We start from the raw sequence: 12,812 nt of genomic DNA, 5'->3' as shown, positions 1-12,812 counted from the left end.
GCATAACTAGTCGAAATAATGCTCCAATTTCAAACAATGGGGGTGGTTTCCGATGTAAAAGTGAATATCCTTGGTGCATTATAGAGGTAAAAAGTTAACATTTTCCAACAGTTTTCAAAAAAATCGAGAAAAACAAAAAAAAAATGACGGAAAAAACGGCAATTTTTTCGCAAAACCAGTTTTCGACCAAATCGATTTTTTTTTATGGTTGTAATTCAAAAACTAATCACTGAAAATACTTGAAATTTTCACCAAATGTTAATGTCAGTGGTATCCGTATATAGTTAAATTTTCAAAAAATTTTGACTTTTTTTGAGTTATTTATAGACCACTGAAATTTTCGATTTTTTTGAGAAATTTTTTTTAAAGTGTCGATAAAAAATTTTTGGATGACCAAAAAGTTTTGAAAATTTAATACAAAGTTCCTTATGAGTTGTTTTTAATGTAGCTAAAAAAAATTAAAAATCGTTAGTCACAATTTTTTTTTATAAGCGTTTTTAGTTCAAATTTTTACGAAATCTGTTGAAAACACGAAAATTTGCAAGTAATTTTGAAGTTGAAAAATCATAAAAATTTTTTCTTTTATAACTAAGTTTTGAAAATTTGGTACAAGGTTCTCCATACATTTTTCTTCAAATATCTGTAAAAAAAACTCTACCGGATTCAGACAAAAAATTTTTATGAGTGTTTGAAATTTAAATTTTTACAAAAACCGCGTTAAATAACAGTTTAGCCTCAAACGATTTTTGATATTTGTTATTATTCAAAAAGTATAAGTCGTAGATACTTGAAAATTTTACCAGTTATTAAGATTCGCGTTTTCTTTACGTGATTTAAATTTCAAAATAGTTTGACTTTTTTTGAGCTATTTATAGACAACTGAAATTTTCAATTTTTCTGAAAAAATATTTTTGAAGTGTTGATAAAATTTTTTTGGCCGTATCAAAATACTTGAAAATTTAATACAAAGTTCCTCATAAGTTATTATTATAGTGATTAAAAAATTATAAGAATACATAGGCACAATTTTTTTTTATTAGCATTTGAAGTTCAAATATTGACAAATATTCGTCAAAACCATGAATATTTGCAAATTATTTCGTAGGTATATTTCGTAAAAATTTTTGTATAAGTAGCTAACAGTTGAAAATTTAATACAAGGTTTTTTATAAGTTTAGCTTACAATTATTATAAAAGAACTTAAATTTTGTTGTATTCAGGCCATTAAAACATAAACCACCTTTTTTCACCACCACTAGAAATTATATCCTAGGCTGACAAATCATCTTCGTTCAGAATCGTTTTTCGTATACAATGATAACTATCATTGGATTCAAATTTAACACTCCTATAATATATAATAATGATCCATACGGCACCTAATGTACAGCAGAGCGGTACTCACTTATTTTTTTTTAATATTGGAGGCTGATATTAATCCTTTGTACGTCACAGGAAAAAAACAATAAATCTTTTATAGGAACTGGTGTAGTGGTGTATAATTCACTTACCACCAAAAAGTTGTGAATTTAATACCTTCTTAATAGTCAATAATAACATTTTGTTTAAAATAATTGTTAACTATTTAAATAAATAAGTAATTAACATATTTGTTAACACATTAAAATTGCTCGGTTGCCGGTTGAAAAATAATTTAAGAATTAGGTATTATAATATATTAATATATTATTATCATTCATAGATATATGTGTGTACTTTAATTTCATATTAATTGTGAGAGACAAAATATGTTTTATTTGTCTGTTTTTATTCGTGCATTTTTATGTTTTAGCTCTGTTATTGATTATAAGTATCATATCGTATTATATTCTATTTAAACCCAATAAACAATTTGGGTATAAATAGAATAACTATTTATTTTGGATTTATAAACTGTATGTCTGTATGTGTGTACTACAACAATACAGTGTACATTCGACCATTAAATTTGATCAGTCGTGTTGTTGATGTATATTTTATTGTGATACTTGTGATACTTTATAAGAAATAAAATGTCTGGTGGCAAATGTGACTATTTTGATTTAAAAAAAAGTCGTAGGCACTTTAAAAAATTGAGTTTTCATCATTTTCCAAATGACGAAAACTCATCAAAAACTTGGATAGAAAATTCCGGCAAGTATATACTATATAATGCAGTTAATTTCAGTTATTGCTTAAAATATAGGTATTATAACTGACGCAGATCTATTAGAAATAAACATGAAATGAAATAAGGTGGGGGGGGGGGCTAAATGGAAAAAAATACTTTTTAACTGTTTCATTTTACTCTAGGAAACATTGATTTGGCTTTTTTAAGCCCAACATCGTTGAAGAAAGTTTGATTTGTGGAGATCATTTTGAAAAACATATGTTTATGAACCCATCGGCCAAACGTTTAACATTAATTCCAAATGCTATCCAAAAAAAAAATCCATATACCAATAAAAAAAAGAATAATCGTAAGGAAATTTAATTTAATATGTTAGATTTTTAAAAATATTGATTATGTATATATATTGCCATAATATAAATACGTTTTTAGAATCACCAATTCATGATGATATTATAGTACCTGAAATAATACAAACGCCGGTAAAACTAAAAAGAAAATTATTCTCAGACATGACGGTTGGAGACACTCAACTTGAAATTTACTCTGGTAATTAGATTATCTACTAATAACTACACATACTTTATAATGTAATTTTAAACTTAAATCATTATTTTAAGTTTTTAAAATAATATTGGATTATGTATCAAGTTTCTAGGACTAATAATAATTTATAACTATAACAAAAATCTAAAATTATTTGATAGTAAATTGTTATTTTACGAGTAAATTTTGGATACTGTAAACATTTAAACTAAGGATACATATTTTTTTTAATTGGTCTGCATTCAAGTTCTTTTATAATAACTGTAAGTCAAACATATGAAGAATCTTGTGTTACATTTTAAACTCTTAGCTACTTACACAAATATTTTTATAAATTTTAACAAAATAATTTATAAAAATTCATGATTTTGACGAATTTTTTATGAATGTTTGAACTTCAAAAGCTAATAAAAAAAGTTGTGCGTATGTATTTTTATAGTTTTTGAATCACTATAAAAATAAATTATGAGCCACTGTGTAAAGGTATTTTCAAGTATTTTGACTCAGTTAACAAAAATTAATTTCAAATACCTAAAAATAACTCAAAAAGAGTGAAAATATTTTCACTATTTTATTTCATTTAAAAAATTTATAAAAAATAATGACAACAGCATTATTTTTAATAATTTTTATAGGCACACTTTTTGAAATTTAGCATAATAACAATTTAAATTTTAAATTTTAAGGGAATTTAATTGCTAGGAAAATAATTGTTGTAATAATAATGTTATAATATTGTAAGCGTTTTTTTTTATACTAATCCTTGGAAACATTTGGGATCGTTCATTTATCGATTCTATCAGCTTATTATTTATTCCACCATTTAATATATATATATTTAATATTGTTGTATATAGGCGATAAAAAAATTTCAAAAAGACCTGGTTGGTCACCTTCTCCGAATAAATTTTAAGTTTTAACACCTGTGAAACAATATGTAACAAATAATGATAAAAATCCGAATCTTTCCATGGGATGTTTGGTAGCCCTTTGTCATCCCCAGGCACAAAATCTTGGGTTTCAAGGTTAATCGATTTACCAAGTCCACAGAAAAATAAATCAAAATCATATAAAACACACCAGAAAGTCCTAGAAAAATGCAAATGATAAATAAACAACTTCTAGCAAGAAATATTAATTTACAAAGATTGTTAAAAAGAAAAAGATCAGTAATACGTTATTTGAAAAATAAAAATAAAAAATATAAAAAAAATTCAAATGAAACAAATGTTGGACAAATTTTCCTATTCTTCGACATCTTCGAAAGCTTTGTTACAATGCAAGTATTGCACAAAAATCGTAAGCTGTGGACTAGAGCAAAAAAATATATCTATGTCATTGTATTATAAATCACCATCTACTTATAAGCATATGCGTAGAAACAAAATAGTTTTACCAGGGGAGAGTACTGTACGCCGCTGGTTAAATTCAATTTCATACTCGACTGGATTCTCTCTTAAATACATGGAACAATTAAAACTTAATGCTGATCTTATGTCATTTAAAGAAAGAAAATGTAATGATATGCTCGATTCTACATATCATGATTTTTGTAAAGTCGTTATTTTCATTTAATAAAATATATAACGGTCGAGTTGTCGCACGCATGTAATAATATCTAAAATAACCCCAATAAATCAAGTCACTGGTGATTGGAACGATTCCTATTATCTAGTCTCGTACAGGACACTGTACGGGATTATAACGGTACAGCGCAACACATGCAACTTCTTTCATGTGCCGCCGGAGACGGGGGATGGTCCGGTCAGGGTCGCTTTCACCAGGGAAAAAGACAATTTTCTTTGGGGACACCGACACCTTTGATCGGGCCGCCGATGACTCTGGTGGACCTGGCCTAAATCGTCTCCTCTCATCAGTGCATGAGCACCCTCCATAGCGAGTAGTGCATGAGCACATCCAAAATATATAAGTGCACGAGCACCACCCAGACAGACAAGTGCAGGAGCACAGCAGACTTACTCACAACCACTCAAAGGACATTGCCTACGACAACTTTACTGTTTCTTTTTTCTATAACGAAATTTGTTAAAGTGTTTAGTTATTTCTTTTTTTTGAGTGCTAAAAAATTTAATAAATTCTATCCTTGTTACGTCGACTGCAACCATAGACAGCTGCGGACAAGGTAAGGTGCATGAACATCCATATTTAAACAACAATAGTATTATAGAGTTTACTTGATCGCTCTCGAAGCTCGACCTCGAGAACCCTCCGACCATCAGGAGGAAGGTGATTCCGCAAATTTAGAATGATAAAACATAGGCTAAAATAATCGATAAATTTCTAATAACTTACAAATATATTTGAAGCAATCATTCAAGGCTTGTGTCCCTTGTGATTGCCGATACAATTTATTTAAACTACTTCGCTTAAATCAAAACAATTACTTTCATAAAAATGAAAATATTAATCACATATTAATATTTTTACCTTAACTAATATTCTTATTTTTAGTTTCTTTATTTTTGCGTTATTACAAAAATGCGTGATTTTATTGGACGAGATGGCTATAAAAAAACTTATCGAATATAATAAAACATTAGACGAAGTTGAAGGTTTTGAAGATCTTGGGTCATTAGGAAAAACAAGCAAACCTGGATCACATGCTCTTGTTGTTATGATTTGTAAATTATATATAAACTGGAAAATTCCATTAAGCTACTATTTCACAGGCAGTGGAGTAAAAGGTGGCAGTTTGGTATTAATTATTAAAGAATGTGTACAGAAAATATTAGAACTTGGATATTTACCATCTTCTATTATTTGTGACCAGGGTACTCAAAATAGGCGAATGTTTTCACTTTTAGGTGGCTCTGAAAATGAACCGTTTACCACAATTTTGCCACACCTAATTAAAAGCGTCAGAAACAACCTTCTAAGTGGTAACTTTAAGTATGAAGAAGAAATTATTTCATTAAATGACGTGAATAAAAACATATGAAATTGATACAAATTCAAAAGTACGGTCCATGATAAAAATCACGCCAGTTCATCTCGCGCCAAATGCATTTCAAAAAATGTCATGTAAGTTGGCTATACAATTGTTGAGTAGATCAGTAGCAGCTACAATTAAAACTTGTGTAGCTACGGGTCAGTTAAAATCTTCAACGGCAATCAACACTGCAAACTTTTTTATTACAGTAAACGATATATTTGATTCTGGAAATAGAAAAATTTATTTGATAACAATCCCAATAAACGTCCATTAGGTGTAAAAAATCCACAATTTATTTCAAATTTAAAAAAATCAATTTCAACATTTAAAAATCTTATTAAAATTAACCATAAAAATAAAAAAACCAGTACTCCACCGTGCTTTTCAGGGATGGTTTGGACTTCAACTGCGCTGCTTAAACTATACGAGTCAGAACTTGGGGAAATGTCTGAAAAATATCCAGAAATTGCATTTTTTTTGATGACCAATCGGTTAACTCAAGATCCGCTGGAAAATTTACTTTCAATACTAAGACAAAGAAACGGTTATAATAGAAATTAAATTGCTTGCGCTTTTAGATGTTGTTTCGGAAGCATCTGTTCATACAGTCTGATGAAATGTTCAGAAATGCAACTGCAAAGAATATAATGATGAATATTTAAATATTGATGTTTTAAAAGACATTTTAATCGATCGCCCAAACCCAGATTTGATGGAAACCGATCTCGATGACGAACAAAATGATTTACTGTCTAATAACTCATCGGAAACCAGTTCGTTATCTTTAGACTGTAGCTAGCCCATACCCACTTCACTGGAAACATGTACCGTTGTTTATTTCTCAGGATATTTAGCAAATAAATGTCTTGAGAAATTTAAGTGCATTGATTGTTTTGCAAATTTGATCACCAAAAAAGATCTTAATGATAAAAACCAATTATTATTAACTTATAAAACGTTTGATGATATATTTACTGATACAAAAGGTTTAAAAATGCCTTCATTAATACTTTTGAAAATAACAAATATATGCCTTACTATTTAAAAAAAAAAAAAAATTTGAAGACAAAAATTGAAAAAAAAATAGTCATTCAACTTATAAACGATGCTACCGACAAAATTACTAAAACCACCTCAACTTTAAACTCATCGTGCAAAGATTATTACATGTACATAATAGAGCTACTTTTCAGCAAAATGTATAAACAATGCAAATGGATTACATCAAAACTTCATAATAAAGAAATTCAACAGGCGAATAAACTAAAGATATTTTTATAATTAAAAAACCTAAAATACCATACATTTTTTTCCTAGTACTTTTTTAACTGTATTATACTAACATATTGTACCATGTCACTTCGATTAAAATGTTATTCTAAATTTGTGTTTATTATAAAATAAAAAAAAAGCTAATAAATAATAATATGTTGTATAATATTGTATTATATTATTCAAAAAATGTAGTTAGTATATTATTGGTAGTGTGGGAGCAAAGCCCTCACGGTTCACATAGGATATGTCCCTACAAGTATTTTATTCCTCCAAAAATTGTAATCCAGTTGCTGCTGCTAGCAACCGAAGATGATTATAATTAACAATTTTTTTAATTTTGTTGGATTCGAATGTTACGCTATGAGGGCGAAAATTATATTGCACGTGCAAGAGTACGGGTCGCGGGTTGACGCGCAACGGAGGTTGACGATGATGTTCTGACAGCGGTCGGTAATGACGACGACGCTCGACGATCCGCAGACAATTAGAAAATAATATAATAATATAATTTATTATAGACAAAAATAATATCATATCGCGCTCTATCGGAAATAATTTCCGCTCAGCGTATTTCGTATTGCAGTGAGCTATGTATATTCTATAGTATTTATAATCAATGGTACTATATTTCATTTAGTGAAAATCCCATTTCTATACGAGGTCATCGTTCTGAAATATTTAGTGGTACCTCTTAGTGTGTCACACTGTATAGAGTATGCAACATTGTAGCACATTATCACTTCTTTTATAATAATTATTAGGTATAAGCTTTGCTATGAGTTTTTTTATTAGATTTTTAAAAAAGATTTATTCAATATGTTACATTTTCATTTAAAAACTATGTTTTTCATGAATGATTTGAAACTTTGAAATGGGGTTCTTGGTATTATTTATTAATTATTATTATGGAATATAAACTATATTATTATCAACAATATGCTTCATAAATACTATTACTATTTTAATATTCTATTATTTAGTAGATAGTTGCCTATTTTTATGCAAGTTTCTAGTATTACTTGTATTGTAGATTAACTCAAATAAACATGCTGAACTACTAATGACCATTTGGAAACCTGATACTTCTATTAAATTTCCTAAAAGCGGGAATCGGAATTGAAAATTTCAACTAAGTTGGTTGACAAGATGGTCCTGGTTAAGTTATTCAAAGATGTTAGATGATGTGTTTTGTAAATATTGTGTGTTATTTAATCAAAATGAAGGAGGTCGCGAAAAACAAAAATTAGGAAAACTTATTTTAGAACATTTTCAAATTTAAAAAAGCTATTGAAGAGTTTAATAAACATGAAAATACCAATTACCATAAAATGTCAGTTTTGAATACTGAAAATTTGTTATCTGTATACAACAAAAACAAAAATTCTATTGATGTGCAGATAAATAATAGTTTAAAAATGGAAATTCAACATAATCGCAAGAAAATACAACCAATTATTAAAACTATTATTCTGTGTGGTCGTCAAGGAATAGTCTTAAGAGGTCATAGGGATTCGGGACCAATATACCTACAACACAACACTAATGATGGTAACTTTCGAGCTTTGTTACAGTTTAGAGTTGAGGCGGGTGATAAAGAGTTAACTAACCATTTACAGAATGCTCCTCGAAACGCATCATATCTTAGTGCAGATGTACAAAATGAAATAATAGATGTATGTTTTGATATAATTTTAAAACAAGTTGTAAGCAAAGTAAATGGTGCAAGTAGTATACATTTGTATGTTCTGCGCACTTTTGACTGCGGAGATTGCAAATTTTTAAGGGGGATTTTTCCCCTCAAACTTTTTTTTCTCCGCTCTACCAGACTGCGGTGATTTTAAAATTTTTAGGTGGATTTTCCCCCTCAAACTTTTTTTTCTCCGCTGTACCAGTAAAAAAACACTGATTTTCAAAAACCATAATGTATGTTCTGCGCACTTTTGACTGCGGAGATTGTAAAATTTTAAGGGGGATTTTCCCCCTCAAACTTTTTTTTCTCCGCTGTACTAGTAAAAAACACTGATTCTCAAAAACCATAATGTATGTTCTGCGCACTTTTGACTGCGGAGATTTTTAAAATTTAAGATATAGTTTCCGCCTTTAACCAATTATTTTTTCCCCTGTTACACATAAAGTTTAAACAGTGTATACACACTTCAACACTATTTATTTCCCTTGTAAGTTAAACATTCAGGTTACACAATAATTTCATTTTTTTTTTTTAATAAATTATAGATAAAAGTCGTTTTATTGAATTCATTTCAGTTCAGACAGTTCAGTTAATATTCAACCATCGTTCAATCAGGTTCTGTTAGTTTTAATCAAGTTTAATTCATTTAAGTTTTTTTTATTTTTTTTTTTATAAAAAATGAATTTTCAACAAATTAACAACAGTTTTTGTTCACTTGTTTCGTTAGTACGAAACAATGCATATCCTACATATCCAGAATTCACTACATTTATATCAAGATTGAAAACATTCAATTTATTTCCGTTGACTTCATCTCAAGATAAATACTCATTAGCTGAAAGCGGTTTTATATATTCAGGGAAAAAGATATTGTTGAATGTTTTTGCTGCGGTATTATATTGCATCGTTGGGAAAAAGAAGATAATCCATGGATTGAACATTCAAGATGGAATCCGAAATGTGTTTTTGTATTATTATCAAAAGGAAATCAGTTTGTTGAAAATGTAGTAAAAAAATATGGTAAGATTATCGATATTTGTGATTGTGATTGTGGATCAAGGTCATATGATACTGTTGTTTAGTTCATTTAACTTTCTATATTTCAATAAAAAAAATCTGAATTTAATAAACTTAAATGTGTTAATAACTTATTTAATACCTCGTGAACGTATAGCCTAGTGGGATAACGCGTCTAATTTAAATTTAATATGTTAATGATTTTTAAAAAATGTTTCAGGTTCTATCGAATTAGGTAGGTAAGTATAATAACTCTTTACTGTTTATCCAACTAGACACTATACGTTCACATTTTTTTTTCTTTTTTTTCTTTTGTAACCTTACATTTGTTTAGTATAAAACATGTATGGATAAACAAAACTTGTTAGTTTGAGCTAAGCTGTCTAGTGATCATATTCATATTTCTAGAAAAAAAATACTGTTTACTGTTTTTTTTTATTTTATCAATATGAATCCATCAATCGTTGTATCAAAATCTGTGTTCGATATTCGTCCTTTTAGTAAGAAAAGTGTAACCGTTGGACTTCTAGTTAATAAGCAAATTTCAATTATTATATTATTAGAATGTAAATTAACTAAAAAAGTTGTAACGTTAGATCTTGATCAGTGGTGTAAGTTAATGTGCGAAAACAATTTTAATACAATTATCGAAAATTTGCATACTCGTTGTAAACGTGTTAAGATAGCTGATAATTTTTTCTACTCTGTTAATGTAAACCAATCAACTATAGTTTTATATTCTAATGATAATTATATAACATTATCTCATATTGATCTTCATCGTTTGAAACAATTACAACATTGTATTGACTTGTATATTGTTGAAAAACAGAAAAAATTGGAATCATACCAAAAAACGTTTGATACAGCTTATACGTTAATTAAGTCTGACGTAAATGGGTTACCATCATCTTGTCAACGAAACGAATTTACAAATCAATATATTCAAAATTATGATTTCAGCTACAGCAATATACAAAGTGAAGATTGTTCATTTATGTACGAGTTATTACAATTTCATTTTAATTCATTGTCGAACATGATATTACAAGATTTAGTGATGTAATATAAAAAAAGTTTCTTAATTTATTTTAATTTATCGTTCTTGTAAAAAAAAAAAAAAAAAATGTGAAATTAATACCACTTGTATACTAACTTTCAATATTTTTATTTTTATTTTTTTTTGTTTTTGTTTTATTTTTATTTTAACCTATAAATGAATTATTATTATTTTTTTTTATCTAAATAATAAAAAATAAATATAAATATAAAAAAATTTTTTTTATTAAATAAAATTAATCCAACACCATATCCTATTACATACATTTTATAAGTTTATTTTTTTGGTTTGTGTCTGATTAGCTTCTTGGCGGGATGTCGCATCATTTTGTCGAAAACAGATTGAATGAGCGTCACCATTTCTTTGGCTGTAGTTAAATCATCCGGATGCTGTCCTGTTAAAGATATTTTGAGTGAGCATTCAGCATGCTTCCATCTAAAAAAGTTAGGTTAGGTTAAATTAATTTTATTATAAATATTTCACTTTAGTTAAAAATATATTATTATTATTATTATTATTATTATTAGTTACCTATCTTGCAGAGCAACTTTATCAATTTTAGCACATTTATAATGTGCTATAGTCCAGTAATCTACAGCCGTATTGTCTACAGGTGTCTTAACCGTTAATGAACAATCATCCTTTTTTATATTCAAGGTGTTCTCTGCATCGGTTGGTATAGTTGGATCTGTTATTAAATCTAATATTTTGTCTGTATAACAAATAGCAGTGCTCTATAAAAATAATTAAATTATATTTTTTTACTTTTTCGTAATAATATGTCATAAATTATATAACTCACCTTTTTCGTCTTTTTCGATACTGGTTTCTTCTCCGGTTTTACAGCTAACCTTTTCGATGTACCTTTTTTTTGAGATGTTGTTGCAATATTATCCTATAATTAAAATAGACGATAAGCTGATGACGGTTTACAAAATAAATTTTTCATAAAATATTTAATGACTTTTAATTAAAATAATTATATATTATATTATAATAAAAAAAAAAATAAAAAAATAAATGTTTTTTTTTTACTTACTTCGGAAAATACAACCGACTCCTCGTCATCGCTTTTAAATGAGTAGCAGGACATTTTTCAAAATTAAATTAATTTTATTAAAAAAAAAAGTCTAGATTGTAAATCTGTTGAAGTAACTGAATATACTGTATCGATGAGTCTCTTATATATTATAACCACTTCTACTCCTCCTCTTAAGACTAAAATAATCAGTTCAGCTAAAACACTAACTAGAATAAAATTTGAAAGGTACGTCTTTTCAATTCGAAAAAATAGAATGTAATAACAAGTGCAATTTGTATCTAAAAGAATGTAATTGACTTCTACATTTCAATGTCAGATTTGAAAGGTTATATACAATTTAGCAAGGTACGTAAATTTAGCAAGGTAAGATTAAAATTAAATAATTGGTGATAGTAAACATGAATAGAAACGTACGTATATTTTGGAGACTACGCCGCCCAAATAGTTTAATATAAAATGGGTTGTGGTAGTATTAAGAATTAGACATACAGCTAGTTCAGTAAAAACACTATGTAGAAATCCGACATATTACATTACTTCATTATTGTGGCCCTGAGCTGATATTAGTTGGTTAGATTTAGAATAATAAATTAATATATTAAATAATTGGATTACGAACATAGTTTTAATAATCGTTTATATATATATAATATATATATATATATATATATATTTAAAAAAAATATGTATTTAAATAATTGGTTATAGTAAAATATGAAATAGAAACGTATAGTCGAATTTCTGTTTACCGTGACACGTACGTATATTTTTGGGGGACTACTCCCAAATAGTTTAATAAAATGGGTTGTGGTAGTATTAAGAATTAGACAAAGTTAAGCTTCACTTACGCATAGACCGATGACATTGTTCTATACTTAACAATACATCGAGCTTGCTTTTATTATATTCAGTGAATAAATAACTTTAATTTCAAATTTCTTACACATACGACAAAGTGGACTTTGTCGTTGAATCGTGCTGAACCATCTTCACCAAGACCGTTCACTACAACTAGAAGCCAGTATATTTTTTTCAAGCATCTCACGCTAACAGAAATGTAAGTACTATTACTTTACTACTATTAACTAGCTTTAAATTAAATATTTACTATTATAATTT

General features: G+C 27.7%; 1 protein-coding gene and 1 pseudogene across 1 annotated transcript; one reads left to right on the top strand and one right to left on the bottom strand.

Annotated features, from left to right (window-relative positions):
• The first annotated feature begins 9,204 nt into the window (after positions 1-9,204).
• On the top strand, positions 9,205-10,718 carry LOC126555591 (death-associated inhibitor of apoptosis 1-like; annotated as a pseudogene).
• Positions 10,719-10,916: 198 nt separating this feature from the next.
• On the bottom strand, positions 10,917-11,763 carry LOC126555592 (uncharacterized). Its single transcript, XM_050210492.1, has 4 exons — positions 11,691-11,763; positions 11,454-11,546; positions 11,183-11,385; positions 10,917-11,086 (listed from the first exon to the last, which is right to left on the bottom strand). The coding sequence occupies exons 1-4, from the start codon at positions 11,742-11,744 to the stop codon at positions 10,927-10,929; spliced, it is 510 nt and encodes a 169-aa protein (XP_050066449.1). The 5' UTR covers positions 11,745-11,763; the 3' UTR covers positions 10,917-10,926.
• Between the last annotated feature and the right edge of the window lie 1,049 nt (positions 11,764-12,812).

This window comes from Aphis gossypii, unplaced genomic scaffold (assembly GCF_020184175.1).
Source record: "Aphis gossypii isolate Hap1 unplaced genomic scaffold, ASM2018417v2 Contig00924, whole genome shotgun sequence".
Lineage (NCBI taxonomy): Eukaryota > Metazoa > Arthropoda > Insecta > Hemiptera > Aphididae > Aphis > Aphis gossypii.
This window is presented reverse-complemented; position numbering and strand designations above follow the sequence as displayed.